Below are 21,438 nucleotides of genomic sequence, written 5' to 3'. Positions count from 1 at the left end.
TGTCTAATCAAGGGTTGAGGGAATAAAACCTTAATAAACTGAGAACTCTGAAACGTCTTTCAGGGCAGAAACTGTGATTTTGTCAGGCTGCATGCCTTAGGCACCCAGTAGGTGCCAGAGGAATAGTCAGCTACATGACAGTTACCAGTTTCCAGTAGTTCAATACATCTAATGGAAGGACTAGTTGGAGAGACAGGTGCTTGCAGACCCTGCAGTGGAAGCCATGGCCCTGCACCTCTGTGCCTTGGTGCTTTTAGAAGGCAGCGCTGTCAGAGTTAAATGGTATCAACTTCCAATACCTTGTAAACTCTATTTCATGTCAGTTTTCAAAAACATACTCAACTAAATCTCACATGTCTACACTTATTTTTCAGCTACCTTTCCACATTCTGTAGTTTATCAAAATTAGAGAACAGTGAAGGAACTTAGCATTCTAACATCATTTTTTTAATATTGTGGCAAAAACACATAGCATAAAATTTACTCTTAACCATTTCTAAACATATAGAGTTCAGTAGTTTAAGTATATTCACATTGTTGTACAACCAGTATCTAGAACCTTCCATCTTGCAAAGGTGAAACTGTATTTGTTAAACAACTCTCCACCTCCCCCAGCCCATCACAGCCACCACTCTACTTTGTGTCTCTGTGAGTTTTTTACCTCTTTAGAGATCTCATGTAAGTAGAATCATATAGTATTTGTCTTTTTGTGACTGGCTTATTTCACGTAGCATAATGTCCTCCAGGTTCACCCATGTTGTAGCATGTGTTAGAATAGCATTACCTTCCTTTTTAAGGATGAATATTGCTCCATTGTACGTATATACCACATCTTGTTTTTCCAGTCATCTGTCAGTGCACACTTAGGTTGCTTCTATGTTTTTTGCTATTGTGAATAATGCTGCAGTGAATATGGGTGGCCAAGTATTTATTCAAGACCCTGCTTTTAGTTATTTGGGGTATATATCCAGAAGCAGAATTTCTGGCTCATACAGTGATTGTATTTTTAATTTTTTGAGGAACTGCCCTACGTTTTTTCCACAGCTGCTGCACCATTGTACATTCATACCACAGTGCACAAGGTTTCCAGAATTGTTCTACATCATCACCAATACTTGTTTTTTGTTTGTTTTTTGTTTTTTTTAGATGGAGTCCCACTCTGTCACCCAGGCTGAAGTGCTGTGATGCAATTTCAACTCACTGCAACCTCCGCCTCCTCCGTTCGAGCGATTCTCCTGCCTCAGCTTCCTGAGTAGCTGGGATTACAGGCCTGTGCCACCACACCTGGCTTATTTTTGTATTTTTAGTAGAGATGGGGTTTCACTATGTGGGCCAGGCTGATCTTGAACTCCTGACCTTAGGTGATCCGCCCACCTCGGCCTCCCAAATTGCTGGGATTACAGGCATGAGCCATCGCACCCAGCCAGTACTTGTGGAAGGACTAGCTAGAGAGACAGGTGCTTGCAAACCTGGCAGTGGAAGCCATGGCCCTGCATGTCTGGGTCTTGGTGCTTTTTCTATAGTAGCTTTTTTTTTTTTCTTTTTTTTTTTAAATAGTAGCCATCGTAATGGGTATGAGTTGAACATCTTCTCATATGCTCGTTGGCCACTCGTTGATCATTTTTGTAGAAATCTATTCAAGTCCTTTGCCCATTCTAAAGATGAGGTTATTTGGTTTTTGTAGTTGGGTTTAGTTCTTTATATAGATAATCCCTCTACTTAGTGTCATTTTGAATAGTGGAGTGGATGATAGGAAGCATATCTTTTTAGATCCACATGAAAATCTAAAATAGCCACAGGCTAAAAAATGGTTATAGGCTAAAATGGCTCCAGTAAATGGAGAAATTTGAGTGACCACAGTGTTTCTTCCTCTTGTTTCCGGTTTAGTTCAAGTGACAGCTGTTTTATCACATCAAATCAGTCCTTGTACCGTGGTATCAAACTTGCCATCTTTACTTTCCCAATTTCCTTCAAATATCTTTGAAATGGATTATACTCAGGTCCATCCAGTCCCAAGCTGCCAATCTTAACAGTCTGCCGTGCTCAGGTTGTGTGGGTCTGAGTATTTCTAAAGTCACCACTGCTGTGGCCTGCTCATTTGTTGGAGCTCATTGCAGAAGTCTGCTGCCTACTTCATTGGAGATGCAAAGGTGACTGTGTCCCATCTCTGTGACCTGGGGAGTGGTATGAGATGACAGATCATGCATGTGTGCACACACCCACCTATGGCAGCGTGTCCCCTGCTTTCCTCATCCCTGACAGCAAAATCTCTTCAGCAGTGAAGGTTTTAGCTGGGGATTGCAGCTCCTCTTCTCTCTTTCGTGTCCGCTTTATTTCTGTTCTAGGATCCTTAATAGGCAGAGGCATCTACAATCAGACTGAAGCTAAGACTGCCCCCCGCCAAATCCATGTGCACCCCTGAACTCCTGCCCCCAGCTGCTGCTCAGGCCTCTGCTGTCCCTACAGGTGCTGTACCTGGTGGAAAAGGGAGCCGTGATCGAGCATGTGGACCACAGTGGGATGCGGCCCTTGGACAGAGCCATCGGCTGCCGAAACACGTCCGTAGTGGTGGCGCTACTCAGAAAGGGAGCCAAATTAGGTCAGTGAGCACTGCCTCCCTTGAGCAGGAGGAGGGGTGAGCTCCCGATTGTAGAAGCCTAGAGAGCACAGAGAGTGACCTGCTCCCAGGTTAGGAAGTAAGATGTCAGATGTTTGCACATCTCTCTCTCAGTCTCACTTAATCATCATTATACACAATGTGTAAGTAGCTCACAGTGTTTCTGGCAGAGGGTGTGGAAAGCAGAGACTGGTGTTGAAGGACAGTCTGGAGTGGTATCAGTGGCCAGGAACCATGCCAGAGAGTAGTTGGCTCAGCCTCTTGCTGTGGGGTGGGGCCGGGCGGTGCTGCTGAAAGCTCTCCAGGTGACTCTGAGCAGCAGCGGAGGCTGAGCCACTCTTCTAGAGCAGCCAGTCAGCTGTGTGGGGAAGTGGCCACCACAGCAAGTTTCTGTGAAGTAGTAGTAGTATGATTTCATGGAGACAAACTAGGACGATACTTGAGGATCATGGAAGGGCCCCTGAGTAGGGAAAGCCCTTTCCACGTGGCTGGCTTTGACACAACACACCATTCCAGATGTGGGGAGGGTCCCTATTTTGGTTCGATGTGTGGGGCCCTTGGTCAAGATTAGCTCTGGGTAGGGCACTGGGAGGGAAATGCTATTCACTAGTACTGTCAAGCAGTGAACAGTGCCAGGAACTATCCAAGCAGTTTCACCTTCTGCCTTAATCCCTACCACAGCCCTGAAAGTCTCAGTGACAATCCCATGATTTTACAGATGAGGAAACCAAGGCACCCAGCAGCTAAATGGCTTCCCCTAGGACTGCTGTGTGGTACTCGCCATGGGGACCTGGCAGGCTGGCTCCAGGGCTGTGCTCTTCAGCACTCCTCCCACAGTGTCCCGAGAGTTCAGGCAGGTGGCCGAGCTGTAGGGTAGGAGAGAGAAGCCATGACATCTGGGAGTAGAGCGCAGTGACAGGGTGGAGGGACTGCATGCTGAGAACACATGCCTGCGCGGTGGCTGCTGCAGGAACTGAGGAGGTTGTGCTGAGGCCTCATTTAATCAGTTTCCCTCACATCCCACTCGGAAGGGAGGGATGAGTCTTCGCTGCTTGGATGCCTTTGTTTCTCATTACTTTTTTCAGTAAAATAACAAGGACAGATTCGAGTGCCCAGGTCAGTGGAAAGGATTAGCAACTGAGCCTCGCCACCGTCCTGCTCCCAGCTGGGCTCCTGCTGGTGCTGATCTCCAGCTGTGGGGCCATGGAGGAATTGGGATCCTTTCCCTGGGGCCTCTGAAGCGCCTCTGAATGCGTGTTTGTTTTGCAGGAAATGCTGCTTGGGCGATGGCCACTTCCAAACCTGATATCTTGATTATACTTTTACAGAAATTAATGGAGGAAGGAAATGTGATGTACAAAGTAAGTGGTGCCGCCCTTTTCTTTGCCATTGAAACTGCCTCGGAGCACGCTCTTAACTGGGTATATAATGGCCATAGCTGTGCTACTGCACAGAATCCATGTAATAGAAGTGCCAAAAGGTGGCTGGGTGTGGTGGCTCACGCCTGTAACCCCAGCACTTTGGGAGGCCGAGGTGGGCGGATCACTTGAGGCCAGGAATTCTAGATCAACCTGGCCAATATGGCAAAACCCCATCTCTACTAAAAATACAAAAATTAGCCAGGTGCCTGTAATCCCAGCTACTCGGGAGGCTGAGGCAGGAGAATTGCTTGAATCCAGGAGGCAGAGGTTGCAGTGAGCTGAGATCGCACCACTGCACTCCAGCCTCAGCAACAGAGTGAGACTCAGTCTCAAAAGAAAAAAAAAAAGTGCCAAGAGGGGCTGACCTGGCTTCATGCCCACATTGTTGGCTTAATATCTTACCGGCAGAATCTTAAAGGTAGAAAGCACCTCTCTTTGTGTCTGAGAACCATTATTTCTGAGCTAATCCTTGAGGCTGTAGTGATGCTTACTGTCTGAAGCCATGCGTGAAGCCGAGTCACCTCTAGGTCAACTGAACGTCATAGAGGAGGTTCCTCAGCCTTTCATGTTCTGAGTTCAGAACACCATGCTGAGGCACCGTCATGAGATGTGGGAGAGGAACACCCAGCAGATGTTTCTAGAAGAAAAGGGTCATTCTGTGTCCTAAGCCTTTCCTATCTAATTTTTAATATCTATGAATTTCTAGAATTTGAAACCTGTTTTAGAGATATTTTTACTTAATATAGTCAAGTAACACCTCAGTTACTCAGGAGACTGAATTAATTTTTTCCATTTTCCCTTGGAAGTGGAAATACGATTTTCAGATCAATAAACTTCACTTTAAATTTTTTTAAAATAAGACAACAGTTTAGGTCAGAGGTCAGCAAACTTTTTCTGTAAAGGGCCAGACAGTAAATGTTTTAGGCTTTGCAGACCGTGTGGCCTCTGTCACAACTCCCCAGTGCTGCTGTGGGGGCACAAAAGCAGCCCCAGATAGCACAGAGTGAATGAGCACAGCTGTGTCCCAATAAAACTTTATTTGTAAACACAGGTGGTCGGCCAGACTTGGCCTCCAAGCTATAGTTTGCCAACCCCTGCTTTAGATAGATATGCAGGCCATTTGCATAGGTCACTATTCTTTGAAGCTCTGTGACCAGACAGAATTAAAAGATTATAGGGGAAACTAGATTATGACCATGTTCATCCTTTTTACTGTTAGGCACCTGTACTTGCTATGTTGTAGATTTTTTCCTTCTCATTTTTTTTTAATAGTAACAAATAAATAGGCAATATAGCGTGACCCAGCAGGGTTCCTGGCTTGGAATCAGTTTGAAATTGAGTTGAGAGTGTGTATTGTTGTGGCTTTGAAGTGCTTTTAATATGGATTTTGGTAGGCAATTATGTCGGAAATACGAAGCCATTTTCAACAGGCTTTATACCTGCTGTGCAGTGGGACTGACTGAGCAAATGGATTTTTTTAGCTTTGAAAATGATGTGTGGTGCTGTTCTGATTTTTAAATCCCATGTTTTAGTTCCTCTTAGAAGAAAAATTATTCTGCAGCAAGCTCTCTAGGTTCATCTACAAGAGGCTACTTGTCCTAGGAATAGGATCAGTTTTTTCATCTGATTTCTGTTATGCTTAGCATTAAAATATCTTTAGATATGAGATCATTCTTGAAATAATTTTCAAAAATACATACCAGAAGATAATCTGATACATTAAGTTTGATAGTTATCAATCTAGCAGTTCACAGACTCTTTCTCACGGTGTAACCACAGGATGCGGGTGCGTATGAGGACAGTGAAACCCACGTGCGTCAGCCCAGTTAGTGAACTAGCTCCCACCTTGACACTTATTTGGATGCTTTCAATGTTCTGTCATGGGTTTGCAGGGGGGAGTAAACTCCCCAGGGTGTTCCAGGTGTGGGAGGGTATTCATCTTACAGCCTCTGAAAAAGGACAAATGTTTGTGATTTTTGAATCCTAGAAAGGGAAGATGAAAGAGGCAGCCCAGAGGTACCAGTATGCCTTAAGGAAGTTTCCTCGAGAAGGATTCGGAGAGGACATGAGACCCTTCAATGAATTAAGGGTTTCCCTCTATCTCAATCTGTCTCGATGCCGAAGAAAAACAAATGTAAGCTGTGCCCCTTTATTCCAACCCAGTCTTCCAGCAACAGAGCCCTTCCCCAGCGGTGAAGGCCCGCCCTTCTCCAGACCAAATCCTGGGCCCTCCTGTCCAATCTGCTTGCACATTTACGTGAACCTGGCATGTGGGAAACAGCTCCTATCCATGACCATCGTTTGGTCACTGCTGCTACGCTCCTCGCATGATGTTGAAGGAATGCACTTGGGTTTCATTTCCTTGGCCTCAGTGATGAGAAGCAAATGCAGATTGTTCCTCTGCAGCTTCCCAACAGTGATGCTGCCAGCACTGCCATCCCCAGATTCACGAGAGTCCAACCCAAGCCTAGTGTCGTGGGCCTGCCTTCTGTTAGATTTGCTCAGAGGATCTGCCAGTAACTCGTTTCTAACCAGTCGTGGGGAACTCATAGTCAATTTGTAACTAGTAGATCCGTTTCAGTTGTACTTCCTACCTTTTTTTTTTAACTGCATCCTCCTGCCCCAGTCTGTTGAGCTGCCTGCTTCTGTGCCCTGCTGCCAGAATGGATGCAGCGTCTGCACTCCTCTCTGAGGCTGCCTCTCCACTGGGGTGTGAGGTTCCGCCCTCTGGCCTTCTGGGGCACTGTTACTACCACTGTTTTCTGTAGTGGATTATTCTCCTAATGATATTAATCAACTGTCATTATCTCCTCACTTTAAAAATGAACAGAAAACAGACCTTTCCCTTCCTCCCTCTCTGGCTGTGCCTTAGGGCGCTTCTACCCTTTCTAACAAAGCTAGAAGGGCTTCCCATAATCGTGTGTCCACAGTGCTTCTGACTCCTGTATTTCTTGTTGACACCAGGACTTTGGCATGGCAGAGGAATTTGCTTCCAAGGCTCTCGAAATGAAGCCCAAGTCCTATGAAGCCTTTTATGCCAGAGCAAGAGCAAAGAGAAACAGCAGGTACTGTCCATAGTTATCTTTGTGTGTAGAGAAGACTTTTTTCCTATGGGATCAAACCTGTCTGTCGAATTTGGGGAGGTTTTGCTGTAGAGAGGCTCAGGTGCCTCTCATCCTTTTAAATACTGAATTAGTATTACTACCTACTTCCAAGAGGCATGGCAGTGGACATTATCAGTGATGAGTAAACTTCTATTTTCTCCTGACATCTCAGTAATTATTCCTTCCCACCCTTCCCCCCAGGTGCAACATGAACTTACTGCAACATGAACTTCCTACCTAGTTTAGTCCGTATTTCAGGGAAACTGCCAACTAGGGGCATTAGGAAATTCAGGGGAGGGGAAGAGTGATATAAGCCTGTTGAATGAGAGGTGGGCACAGTGTTACCATGGGATGGTAACAATATTAAAAGGATTCTGGTGTCCACTGATTCATGCTTCCCCTTATTCCTGGCCCAGTGGTCTTTATGGAGAGCAGGGCTGTGGAGTCACACCCATCTAGGTTAGAATTTAGCACTGCCACTTAGCTGAGTAACTCTGGGCTGGTTAAATGGGTCCTGGCCACCACCGTAGTGTTCAAAACTCACTTGCTAACTTCTCTTTCCTTTGAGCACAGCTCTTTTATGAACAGTTACACTCTGAGCATGTTTGTGTGTGACTTGTAATGTTACCTTACATTTTCCTACGAAGGCAATTCGTGGCAGCTCTCGCTGACTTGCAAGAGGCTGTGAAACTCTGTCCCACCAATCAGGAAATCAAAAGGCTTCTGGCCCGTGTAGAAGAGGAGTGCAAGCAACTCCAGAGGAGTCAACAGCAAAAACAGCAGGGCCTGCCACCAGCTCCACCCAATGACTCTGAGAACGAAGAGGACGCCCCAACCCCTGGCTTAAGTGACCACTTTCACCCTGAGGAGACTGAAGAGGAAGAAACTTCTCCCCAGGAAGAATCTGTTTCCCCGACTCCCAGATCCCAGCCATCCTCATCTGTCCCTTCCCCATACATCCGAAACCTTCAAGAAGGGTTACAGTCCAAAGGAAGGCTGGTATCGCCACAGAGCAGGGCAGGAATCGGCAAGCCCCTGAGAGAGCCTGTGGCCCAGCCAGGGTTGGTCCTGCAGCCCTCCAAGCAGGCCCAGATCGTGAAAACCAGCCAGCACCTGGGCTCTGGCCAGTCGGCCTTGAGAAATGGCAGCACAAAAGTTCAGATCTCTTCTCAGAACCCTCCTCCGAGTCCCATGCCAGGGAGAATCGCTGCCACACCTGCTGGGAGCAGAACCCAGCATTTAGAGGGAACAGGTACTTTCACTACCGGAGCTGGTTGTGGCCACTTTGGGGATCGGCTGGGCCCCAGCCAGAATGTCCGCCTGCAGCGCGGTGAGAGTGGCTCTGCGCACCCTTTACCAAATAAGACGAAAACCACAGAGAGGCTTCTGTCCCATTCCTCCATGCCTGTGGACGCAGCCCCTCCAAACCAAGGTGGGCTGGCGACCAGCAGCGACATGAGACACCCAGCTTCCCTCACTAGCTCAGGCTCTTCTGGTTCTCCATCCAGCAGCATAAAGATGTCAAGTTCAACCAGTAGTTTGACTTCGAGCAGCAGTTTTTCAGATGGCTTCAAGGTCCAAGGACCAGATACTCGAATTAAAGACAAGGTTGTAACCCACGTTCAGGGCGGTACAGCGGAGCACAGACCCCGCAACACGCCATTCATGGGCATCATGGATAAGACTGCGAGGTTCCAACAGCAGAGCAATCCTCCAAGCCGCGCCTGGCACTGTCCGGCCCCAGAGCGGCTGCTGGCAAACACATCTGCAGCTGGCCTGCAGTCCGCTGCCACTGAGAAGCCCTCCCTCGTGCAAGCGGGAGGATGTAATAACCAAGCCAAAACCTGTTCCGTTTCTACCCTGAGTGCAAGTGTCCACAATGGGGCACAGGTGAAGGAGCTAGAAGAAAACAAGTGCCAAATTCCAGTCCACTGTCAAGAGAACAGGATAACTAAGACTGTGTCTCACCTATACCAGGAAAGTATCTCCAAACAGCAGCCTCATATCAGTAATGAAGCCCACAGGAGCCACCTCACTGCAGCCAAACCAAAGCGATCATTCATAGAGTCAAATGTGTGAGCCTTAAGAAAGCTCCATTTGTGGAATTGGGAAAAGTGTGTTTAATCCTGGTGGTAAATTAAATAGTTTTTTCATCAGAAAAATTATTTTTTAGCCCTTTTTTTTCCTTTGGGGTGGATCTGATGCCATTGATATATCTAAAATGCGGGATAAAACTTCTTTAATAGCTAGAAGTCACCATAAATAAGAATGCTAAACAGAATTGAAAACTATATCAACTTAAAATTTTGAGACAGCCCAGAAGACATTAACTAATGACTTTCAGTTACGAAATTGTTTGGCTTTTGCCACTTTCCTCCTTGCCTTTGCTATGTGGTAAAATCACAGTACCTACTTAGAGAATAAATGTGTCTGTTGTTAAAGAGTGACAGGTTTAACTCATGCCCAAGTGATGTACATCCGAGGGATGTATTCTGGAAACAATGGAATTTTACAGTTACAGTTCCATTGAGTCAAATCCCATTTAATATATACATAAAAATTAAGTTCTGAGTGATTTCTAGCTAAATATAAGTGTGACTGTAAACGCAGCCAATTTTTTTAAGCAAAATATGAGAACACCTAAGTATTGTTCCCTTCATAGCAGTTTCTATAAAGGGATTAAACACTTATTTCTGTGTTATGGTTCTTATTCATATATTTTTATAGCACCTTTTTTTGGAACCTATATTTGTGCTTGAAGGTGTTTTTGATATTTGGAAACAGTATAAGCCATTTGGAATCATGATTGGTGGTCAAGTGGATTCAAGCTAAATTTTAGCTAAGACCAGCATTTTTAGTGGCGCTTAAAAGTTAGCTCTCACCTGGTTTCCAAACTGCTTTTAACAATGATAGTGCTCTGGAACAATCCTTCCAAGCTCCTCTAAGGACAATATTTAATTCAGATACTAAAGATAGGACTGGTTGTTGCTTTTGTTTTGTTGTACAATTAGTACTTTATAGTCACATGTTGTATATATTAAATAGCCCAGTTTTATTCAGACTTGTAAATAGAACTATTTCAATGTAGTTAATCTAAAAACAAAAAAGAAAACCCCAGTCATGATTTGCATGTTCTCTATAAGCTTCATCCATGCTGGTTATTGCACTGAATGATGTATTATTATGGCATGTTAACGGTATACCAGTAACAGCACTTTATTTCATTTATATGAACACCTTTGAGGTGCTACTTAAGTTCAAGCTGATGTATTGATTCATTTGTAAAGATAAGGTACAGGAATGAACCTTGGTTTAAAGGTATTTTTATATGAAAATGGTGTCTTATTGGAAGATGTTAAAATGCTAATTTGAGAGAGGTAGGAGTGTATTTGTTTTATATGTTGGGATGTGAAATTTATTTTCTAAAATTGAGGAGAAGGAAGTTATATATTTGCAGAATGTTTTAAAATGAATCGTTGTAATGAAGTTCCTGTGAACATCATTATGGTTTTGTACAAATAGGAACCTCTGATGTCATTCTTCAATGGTTGTTCCTGTGTGTACAATTGTACTTCGTATGGACAGCTTTATCATTTTTATAGGCTTTCCATGAGTTTTGCTGTAACTACTATGGCTTATTTATTTTCTTTAATATTTGTGAAAGTCTTACTCTTTTGTTAGTTTTGTTTCTGCACAACTACTGTACTTTTCCATATGGAATAAAGACTATTAATAGAATGTGTTCTGCACTAAATGAGTCAGTGGATAAGTAGAGAACAGCCTGATGACAGCTATCTCTGTTGCTTTTAATCCTTGTTACCCTAGAGGGAATAGTGAAAAGCATATTTTATATTAACACTACAAAATGCATATTTAATTTCGTTTTATAATTTCAGAATAAGGGTGACAGCTGCTAGAAATTCCACAATACTCAAGGGCCAAATTAGTCTTTTTGCCTCAAATAGAAAGCAAGCATGCAGGAAAGCAATATATACTTCCTATGTGTTTCAAGACATCTTGGTGCCTGTTTTTACTGGCAGCAGGACATCTTTACTACTGCAACTCTCAAACACTTTGGCAACACACTGAACACTGTTATGACAGTTTGTTCTTTAACACATTTGTATTATCTTTCAGTTAAAAGTATGTTTGTCTTTATGCCTACACTTTTCAAAGTAATATGAGAGAGAACATTAAACTGTGTTGTATTGTGTTAACATTCTTGGAATCTTAAACATCATAATACCTCAGGTTATTATCTAGTCACTGCTATTGCTAGCAAGACTAAGTAGTTTCAGTCCTTTAGAGCTTTATATTCAATGGAAGGCTAAAAACAAAAATGGGATGGGAAGGAAAGTATCGCCTAATACATAATTCTTGTCATTAGATGATGATTTTTCCTGTAAAGGAGCTAATAAGAATCTTCTCGTAAGTTATTGTACATTATGATTTTGATATATACTTAGTAAAGGTAAGTGAGGTACTTGGCCCAGCCAGGAAGAGGTAACACATCCATAGGAAGCTCATGGTCAGTCCCGACAGGACTGGGTGGTGGGTAGGTGTTGCTGCTCCACATTGCCCTGAACTAACAGTGGGGTCTGGAGTGCACAGCATGGGGGCTGTGTCGTGTCCCCTGTTACTGATGGTTTTGGTTTGCTTGTATGGAAGAGAGTTGTTCAGCTTTGGTTTGCTTTATACAAAAAGAGGGGTGTCAGTTAGGTAAATTATTGGCATCTTAGTTTTCAGCAGTTTTGTTTTACAAGAAACTATTCTGGTAAAGTATAAAAGAAAGCAAAATACTGGCTGGGCGTGGTGGCTCACGCCTGTAATCCCAGCCCTTTGGGAGGTCAAGGTGGGCGGATCATGAGGTCAGGAGATAGACACCATCCTGGCCAACATGGTGAAATCCCATCTCTACTAAAAATACAAAAATTAGCTGGGTGTGGTGGTGTGTGCCTTTAGTCCCAGCTACTCAGGAGGCTGAGGCAGGAGAATCGCTTGAACCCAGGGGGCAGAGGTTGCAGTGAGCCGAGATCATGCCACTGCACTCCAGCCTGGCAACAGAGCAAGACTCCGTCTCCAAAAAAAAAAAAAAGCAAAATACCTTAACACTTCTTTTAAAAATGCCTTTTTGCGTTTTCTAGCAATGACTTTGAATGATTTTAGTAACTTTTATTTAAAAAACAGCTAACCTCAATTGGAAAATAAGTCTGTTTATCAAAACAGAGACAGTTGGACCAATGTAAGTTCTTTCAAGTTTAAAAAGTGTTCTGTTGAAATTAGCATACTTTCCCTAAACAGTACAACAGAAAAATGGCTGGGCCTGGTGGCTCACGCCTGTAATCCCAACACCTTGGGAGGGTGAGACAGGTAGATCATGAGCTCAGGAGTTCGAGACCAGCCTAGCTGACATGGTGAAACCTTGTGTCTACTAAAAATACAAAAAGTTGCTGGGCGTCATGGCACGCACCTGTAATCACAGCTACCACCAGGGAAGCTGAGGCAGGAGAACTGCTTGAACCCAGGAGGCGGAGGTTGTAGTGAGCCAAGATCACACCATTGCACTCCAGTCTGGGCGACAGACTGAGACTCTAAAAGAATACAACAGAAAAACACCAAGAACATGCTTCCAGCCTTTCTAGTCCTCAATAGTAAGAATGTGAGAAGCATGTCATATGAATAAAAAAGTTTTCTAGAACCATTTATCATGAATCCTAGTTATGATGTAAAGGTTAACAAAGTTTAGTAATACACTAAGTTAAAATGTTTACAAAGAATTATAAAGAAATGGTGTTTGGAGATTTCCATGTTAGCAAGGCTTGCTGCCTTTCTGTGAACATGCGGCATATTAGCTATGAGTTTATAAAATGCGTAGTCAGCCTTTTCCTATATTTACATTGCTTTTCCCTTTTTATTTCCAAGTTTCAGCATTCTTGAACAATTCTCCATTGTGAGTTTTGGGGGTAACAGTGCAAAGAAGGGTGCAGGCCCAGAGACCCAGCCTGCACTGATGGTGCAGTTCTAACAAGCTTCCCGCGGACAGCTTCCAAATGTAACAACTTTGGACAGGCAAGTAAGAAGTTAGCACCACCTTCACTTCCTGAACCTGAAGTTTTTTTCTGGAGTGAACATATCAGGCTATTGTGTAAAGATGCCTTTGTATAGTTACTCCAGCTTAGAATTATATGTGAGAACTTTTAATAATTCTTCATTCTGAAGGGAGGCTAGAGTTTGCCACTTTATATATTTCAGCAAAGTCAACTTATTCAGGATTCATTTCACCTAACCTGCACCTTATTTGGAAAATAAGAAAATCATTATCCTGAAAACTTAAAATCCAAAAAAATTGCTTAAATATCTGAAGTGATTTTTCTCAATTTAATCATAAACAATCTACAACCATTTTGCTACAAATTCTCTTTAAAAGGGCTCCAAAGAGTTATTGAATAAATGGCTATTAACTAGAATGTAAACATCTATTATTCTAGAGTAGTCCAATCTTCAGTTATAGAGATGACCTACATCTAACAAGAATAAATGTGGGCACTGTTGGGAATGATATTAAGAGGAATTTAAAAAAATTAGGGCACTGCAATTTAAAGTATAACTTTATTTCTACATAGCTGAAGACTTTTTTCACTAGTACAAAAAGGCTTTTATAGTAAGTCCATGTGTTTTTAAAGAATGAAAATTCACAATGTTTATAGGTAACTAAATTTAAGTTTACCTTTTTCCTGTATTGCTTTTAATAATGTCTGATTGGCCGGGCACGGTGGCTCAAGCCTGTAATCCCAGCACTTTGGGAGGCCGAGACGGGTGGATCACGAGGTCAGGAGATCGAGACCATCCTGGATAACACGGTGAAACCCCGTCTCTACTAAGAAATACAAAAAACTAGCCGGGCGAGGTGGCGGGCGCCTGTAGTCCCAGCTACTCGGGAGGCTGAGGCCGGAGAATGGCGTGAACCCGGGAGGCGGAGCTTGCAGTGAGCTGAGATCCGGCCACTGCACTCCAGCCTGGGCTACAGAGCGAGACTCCGTCTCAAAAAAAAAAAATAATAATAATGTCTGATTAATATTTACCTGTAAATCATTCAAATGAGACCATGGAAAATATAAACAATACACTATCAACAATTTTACTTTTGGTGTGTCTCCAGCCATCTATTGATGGCCATTTTCAGAGTCCTATTTGGTGTTAGTACCGCTGAAGGAAGAACAAGATTTGTCATGGGACTTGTACGTTTCTTTTTGCTGATCCAATTTTCTATTGCTTCCTTTTCATATGAATAGCCATCTAAAAAAAAAAAATTGCACAAATTACATGACGTAGGAGAGGGAAATGAGGATTATTAAAATGAAGTGAATGTAAAAACTCCTTGCGGAGGCCTTTACTATGACTTAAGGGTTATTCCTGTCTTGTACCACCACCCCCAAAAATCTCTCTACCACAACATCTGAAATGCATTGATTGGAGATATATGAAGCAAAAATTACCCAGAAGCATAACATTATAAACTCTTTGAACAATACCACTGAGACCGGGATCCTGTCAAATTCAGACACAGTGGAAGAGAAGAAAGGAACAGAGCTAGGTAGAGTGGGAGTGAGGATAAACTGCCCATCAGAGCTGTTGAAAAGAGCCTTATGACTCAGCAAAACTGAGGAAAACGGATAGATACCCTGAGATGACAGAATTTACTCCACTAAGGATTTGACAGTGAAGGGACTTAGGTTATGTTTTGAGACCAAGTCTCATGCTGTTGCCCAGGCTGGAGTGCACTGGCGAGATCTCAGCTCACTGCAAGCTCCACCTCCCAGGTTCAAGAGATTCTCCTGCCTCAGCCTCCCGTGTAGCTGGAACTACAGGCGCCCGTCACCTCACCCGGCTAATGTTTTGTATTTTTAGTAGAGTTTCACTGTGTTGGCCAGGCTGGTCTCGAATTCCTGACCTCAGGTGATCCACCCGCCTAGGCCTCCCAAAGTGCTGGGATTACAGGCGTGAGCCACCATGCCCAGACGCTAAGGTTTTTTTTAAAACCATATTCTTGCAAAATTACTTGCCTTTATACAGGTAAAGATTGGACTTTTGCTTCACTACTTTCATTTTTATACTTGTAGCTCTTTCTCAAGCTGAAAATCTGGGTTCCTGATTTCATTTACACATTTAATCTATAGTACATGTCATTGTTTCAGAATAATGCCAGTATATTTACTAACATAAAATTGAAAGAAATGTTAAGATTACTTTATGGTTCTTTCTGTCATCAAGGTAGATTCACTAGAGTGGTCCCAAAATACTGTGTATGAAAACCACACCTACTGGGTTTCAAAGTAAAAACCATAGGCTGGACGTGGTGCCTCTCACCTGTGATCCCAGCACTTTGGGAGGCCAAGGCGGGTGGATCACTTGAGGGTCAGGTGTTTGAGACCAGCCTGGCCAACATGGAAAAACCCTATCTCTACTAAAAATATAAAAATTAGCCAGGCATGGTGGTGGGTGCCTGTAATTCCAGCTACTCAGGAGGCTGAGGCAGGAGAATCACTTGAGCCTGGGAGACGGACGTTCGGTGAACTAAGATTGCACCACCACTGCACTCCAGCCTGGGAGACAGAGTGAGACTCCATCTCAAAAAAAAGTTAAAACTATAAAACAAGGTACCTTCAGAGGGGTCTAATCTAACCTGTCCAATCCTTGTTCCCCACCCTTCCCATATAAGTTACTATGTGCAATCCATTTTCAAATATGTGTATGTGCACACAGTACATACACACACTACATAAAAGCTAGCATACTAGCCACACTGTTTTGCACCTTGGTGTGTTTATTTTCCCCACAGTACTCCACTGTAAAGATGTATTGATGGACAATCTTTGCCTTTTACAAATAGTGCTGTACCAACAAAACCCCAAGAAAATCACACACACACAAAATACAAATAGTGCTACAATGAAGTCTTGTGCATGTGTCACTTTTGTTTTGGGGAGATTTTAGAAGTAGGAATGCTAAAGCAGCAAATGTAATCTCACTAGATAGTTCCAGTTTCCTTCCATAGGAATTCTACGTTTTTCATTCTTACTAGCAATGTTTGAGAATGCCTTTTTCCCCTACAGCCTAACCAACAGTATATGTGGTCAAACTCTTGGATTTTTGCCAGTCTCTAGGTAAGCAATGGTACAATACATCAGATGGAGAATCTTTTTGTTCATATGTTTGAGCTATTTGCTTTTCTTTTTCCTGTGAGCTATTCATATTTTCTGCCCATTTTTCTATTAGGCTGTCCTTAAGATTTCATATATATGGAATATCAACACTAGATCAATTTCTCCCTTGACTCCCAGATAGCGAAGTTTTCCCAATTCTGTCAAGGAATTTACCTACACTGTCTTTGGAACTTTAAAAGTCTTTGAAGAGATGGGGTCCTGCTGGTCTCGAGCTCCTGGGCTCAAGTGACCCTCCTACATCAGCTTCCAGAATAGCTGGGACTCCAGGTGCAAGCTGCTGCGCTCTGCAGGTTTCCCTTTTTACGTCTGGGTTTCTGATTCATTTGAAATTTAAATGTACAGTATGCAGGATGGATCCAATTTTATCCTTTTCCACATGGTGGTTCCATTGTCAAAATACCACTTGTTGGAAGTAATTTTTACCACTGATTTAAAATTCTATCTTTATCAATCACTAAATTTCCAAATGCACATGGATTGATTTCCGGATTTTAAACTTTTCCATTGTTCTATTCCTGGGCCAACACTAAACATTCATTTACGGAGGCTTCTCAACATGTAACATCTCATAGGGCTAGCAACCTTCTTCATTGTTTTTTTCTAGGTTATTTTTGCTGTTCTTATTAGGTTGCACGGTAAGAATCACCTTGCGTATCTCTCGGTAAAAAGTTTTATCAGGATCACGTCAAACCTATGAAATGGAGAAAGCTGACATCCCACTGCCACTGAGTCTTCCTAGCCCTCAGCATGCTGCCATTATACTTTCACAGCGATGTTTTCGTTTTTATGTAGGTTTGAAAGTTTTACATAATAAGTTTGGGGTTTTGGTGTGTGTGGTTTTTTCCTAAGACAGGGTCTCATTCTGTCACCCAGGCTGGAGTCCAGTGACATGATGGCAGCTCACTGCAGCCTCAACCTCCCAGGCTCAAGCAATCCTCCCACCTCATCCTCCCAAGTACCTGGGATTACAGGCACATGTCACTACACTGGGCTAATTTTTTAAAAATTTTTGTACAGAAGGGGGTCTCACTATGTTGCCTAGGCTGGTCTAGAACAGCTTGGCTCAAACAATGCTCCCACTTTGGCTTCCCAAAGTGCTGGGTTTACAGACATGGATTATACTGCACCCAGCCAAGTTTAGGTCTCATTTGTTCTAGTTTTTGTTATTGTAACTTAAGTATTCAGTTACAACTTTTAAGTGCTTTGGTTCACTGAATCTTGTTTAATGTGCTACTTTACAAAATTCATATTGTCTGTAGATTTTCTATTCTTTTCGGCTTTCTACATATACAGTTATATAGAAAGGGTTTTTCCCTTTCAAATTTTTTTTTGGGGGGGTGTGGGGGGGGTAAGGGGTGGCTAGTATTTCTAAAACAATAGCTGAGAGAGAGCACCCTTTATATTCCTGACTGTAATGGGAATGCTTCCACTGGCTTGTGGGCCAAGGTATATGTATTTTTTATCATACAAGAAAGTCGGCCAGGCTCAGTGGCTCACGCCTCTAATCTCAGCACTTGGGAGGCCGAGGTGAGTGGATCACTTGAGCCCTGGAGTTTAAGACTAGCCTGGGCGACATGGTGAAAGCCCAGTCTCTGGATTGTTTTGGTTGCTTCACATCTGTGCTACTTTTGCCTCCTTATAGAAACAAACACCAGCTGTGCAGCTCCCCCACCTTGGGGTCCTGAGTTCTGGCCCTGAGAGACTGAGGTTCTGAGAAACTCAACTTGTTTCCTCCGTCCTAGAGAGGGAAACATGCTTTCTGCAGAAACTGTTACTTGTGACTGCCTTTTGCTCTTTTTCAGATATATTTCACACCATAAAATGCACCCATTTGTGGTTCTTGGTGTATTTCAGAGTTGTGTATCACTCCATCAATCCCATACCCATTAGCAGTCACTGCCCCTTCAGCCCATGGGTGCCTCTGACTTTGTCTCTATGGCTTTGCCTGTTTTGGGTATTTCGTATAATGGGACTCATACACTATGCAGCCTTTGGTATCGGGCTTCTTGCACTTACCGTAATGTTTCCAAGGTCTATCCTCTATATATTTGTGCATTTTCATGGCTTGGTATTCTATTGTATGGCTATACCACATTTCATGCATTCACTTGTTGCTGGACATCTGGGTTGTTTCCACCTTTGGGCTACTAATAATGCTGCTATGCCTGTACAACTTTTGGTATGAGCATGTGTTTTCAATTATCCTGCCTATATACTTAGGAGTGGAATTGTGATAACTTTCTGAGGCGCTTCCAGACTGCTTTCAACAGCAACCACATGCGAAGGTTCCATTTTCTGCACATCCTTGCCAACAAGTATTTTCCTACTTTTTGATTTTAGCCATCTTAACAGGTATGACATGGTTTTGATTGGCATCAATGACATTGACCATCTTTTGAAGTGCTTATTGCCAAATAGCGTATCATTAGACGGTTCCAGGGCACCATTACCTTTATTAACTTCTTTAATCTTCACAACAACCTTATGATGTAAGATATTGTTAGCATTCCTATTTTACAAATGAGGAAACTGAGGCATGGCCTGAATAACTTTCCAGGGTCACACAGGTAGGCAGCAACTGACCTGGGATTTAAATCCAAGCAGTGTGGCTCCACAGACAATGCTCTTACTCTCCCTGTACATGGGACTTCCAGAAAGGACAACTATCGTAACTAAAATTTTTTAAAAATCTCACTGGACAGGTAAACGGCAGTTAGACAACTGGTAGACAGGTCCAAGAAAAACACCTAGAAAGACTTGAGAGAGAAGGTGCAAGGGATGAGAATGGCTGAAACGTTTCCAGAACTGGTGAAGGGCATGAAAGAGAAAAGTCTACAAAGACAAATAGGAATTAGACAGTATACTTGAACTGCAACTGAAAAGCATACCTGAAGTCAGAGTATAACCAAGTTAAAACACAGCAAAGGCTCTAAAAAGCAGAGTGGGCAGATCAGGTTTGAATAGACCTGAAAGAAATAATCTAGATGGAACACCTACCAGTGCAGGGCTGGCATTTCTACTCTTTAGCCCCAGTTAACATTTAGTTTTTAGGTTTTCTGTAATTCTAACCAAAATACCACTTTATGTTGTAACATAAAATGATTCTAAAATTTATCTTGGCCGGGCGCATCACTTGAGGTCAGGCGTTCGAGACCAGCCTGGCCAACATGGCAAAACTCCGTCTCTACTAAAAATATAAAAATTAGCCGGACATGGTGGTGCGTGCCTGTAATCCTAACTACTAGGGAGGCTGAGGCAGGAGAATCACTTGAACCCAGGAGGTAGAGGTCTCAGTGAACTGAGATCATGCTACTGCATTCCAGCCTGGGTGACAGAGTGAGACCCTGTCTCAAAACAGATTATCTTGACAGCTAAATTGGCAAAAATGACCAAGCCAAATTTTTTAAAAGATTGGACATAACTAAAGATGTACAGCACTGCCTATCAGTATTAGGAATTTAAGCAAATGTACCTATAAATACGTAACTGGGGATTTTTTTTTTTTGGAGACAGAGTCTTGCACTGTCACCAGGGCTAGAGTGCAGTGGTGCAATCTCGGCTCACTGCAACCTCCACCTTCCAGGTTCAAGTGATTCTCCTGCCTCAGCCTCCCAAGTAGCTGGATGTTCTCTATAGAATCAGAGTAAGAGTTAATTTTACCGACATCCATACCAGGAAATGCTATCCTGCAGATAAGAATGAAGCATGTACTTCTGAATATACTGACAAATGGTGTTTTCTCGGATACACTGTTGATAGCAACTTTTTAAAAGTATGCATCAGGCCAGGCAAAGTGGCTCACACCTGTAATCCCAGCACTCTGGGAGACCGAGGCAGGCAGATCACTTGAGGTTGGGAGATCGAAACCATCCTGGCCAGCACAGTAAAACCTCGTCGCTACTAAAAATACAAAAAATTAGCTGGGTATGGTGGCACATGCCTGTAATTCCAGCTACTCGGGAGGCTGAGGCAGGAGAATCGCTTGAATCCAGGAGGTAGAGGTTGCAGTGAGCCAAGACTGCACTCTAGCCTGGGCAACAAGAGCGAAACTCCCTCTCAAAAATAAACAAACTATGCATCATAACCCATTTGTTACAGGACACTGTAAATGGATGGAAAAATATCTAGAAGGATATACCTAAATCATATCATTGCTACATGAGAATACAGAAAATAAAAATGAGGTACAAGAAATACAAACAGGTCCTGAAAGTTTTTCTGAGGCAATTAGTTCAATAGATATAAAAATATACATAACGAAAAACTGAAAAAAAGAGTGTTCAATTCAGAAAAATATAGGTGGGAAAAGGAAAACAGAAGAGAAATTAGAATTATATGCTGGCAGGAATTTCTCCACACATGTATCAATAATCACAATAGAAATCGGTTCAATTCTGCTATTAATGATGAGGATTGAGTTTTGTTTTTTTTTTTAAAAAGACCCAATCCTCGTTTCCCATAGGAACCACTTATAAAACACAGGAAGGTTAAAAATAAATGAGTGGTAAATCTACAGGGATTATGCTAACAAAAAAAAGCCAATTGAAAGCTCTTTTACTACATGATTCCACTGATAATACCATTTTTGAAATGGAGGACAAATTAGTGGTTTCCAGGGGCTGGGGTTGGAAGACAGTAGGGAGATGATGGGTGCAGTTATCATTTGGAAATACTCTGTTTCAACTGTAGTAAGGTAATCACAAACCTCCAGACAGGATAAGACTGTGTAGAGCTTCACACACACAACTAAGCACAAGTAAAACTGGGGAAATCTAAGATCTGTGGGTTCTAGCAATGTCAATATCCTGGTTGTGATATAATAGTATCATTTTGAAAAATGTTACCAGTGGGGAAAGCTGGGCAGATTATACAAGGTATGTGTCTCTATTGTCTCTTATAACAGCATCGATTAAATTTAAAAATAAATGTGTGGTACCAGAAAGGTTAAAATGAAAGACACGGACAATAGGAGAAAGTAAGGCTGTGAAGCAGTTAGAATTCCCATACACTGCTGGTGGGCGTAGAAAGTGGTTTAACCACTCTGGAATGCTGTTTATATATACCTACTCTTA

At 42.7% G+C, this 21,438-nt stretch overlaps 2 protein-coding genes across 17 annotated transcripts in view; one reads left to right on the top strand and one right to left on the bottom strand.

Annotated features, from left to right (window-relative positions):
- The window catches only part of TANC1 (tetratricopeptide repeat, ankyrin repeat and coiled-coil containing 1), a 265,598-nt gene extending 254,718 nt beyond the window's left edge, over positions 1–10,880 (top strand). For 9 of the 10 annotated variants that reach the window (XM_050751850.1, XM_050751849.1, XM_050751844.1 and 6 more), the window contains 5 exons: positions 2,467–2,599; positions 3,887–3,978; positions 6,026–6,172; positions 7,003–7,103; positions 7,790–10,880. In XM_050751850.1, coding sequence (XP_050607807.1) covers positions 2,467–2,599; positions 3,887–3,978; positions 6,026–6,172; positions 7,003–7,103; positions 7,790–9,221 — 1,905 coding nt within the window. In that variant the 3' untranslated portion in view covers positions 9,222–10,880. The other variant, XM_050751852.1, reaches the window with a different exon arrangement.
- WDSUB1 (WD repeat, sterile alpha motif and U-box domain containing 1) overlaps positions 1–21,438 on the bottom strand; it is a 73,010-nt gene that overhangs the window by 8,593 nt on the left and 42,979 nt on the right. For 6 of the 7 annotated variants that reach the window (XM_050751854.1, XM_050751855.1, XM_050751859.1 and 3 more), the window contains one exon: positions 10,568–14,438. The exons of the other annotated variant lie outside the window; for it this stretch is intronic. In XM_050751854.1, coding sequence (XP_050607811.1) covers positions 14,281–14,438 — 158 coding nt within the window. In that variant the 3' untranslated portion in view covers positions 10,568–14,280. Of the gene's footprint in view, positions 1–10,567; positions 14,439–21,438 lie in introns of those variants that run through there. 7 annotated transcript variants of the gene reach the window in all.

This window comes from Macaca thibetana, chromosome 12, assembly GCF_024542745.1.
Source record: "Macaca thibetana thibetana isolate TM-01 chromosome 12, ASM2454274v1, whole genome shotgun sequence".
NCBI lineage: Eukaryota > Metazoa > Chordata > Mammalia > Primates > Cercopithecidae > Macaca > Macaca thibetana.
Note: the sequence above shows the minus strand (reverse complement) of the source record. Positions and strands in the feature narration are given on the sequence as shown.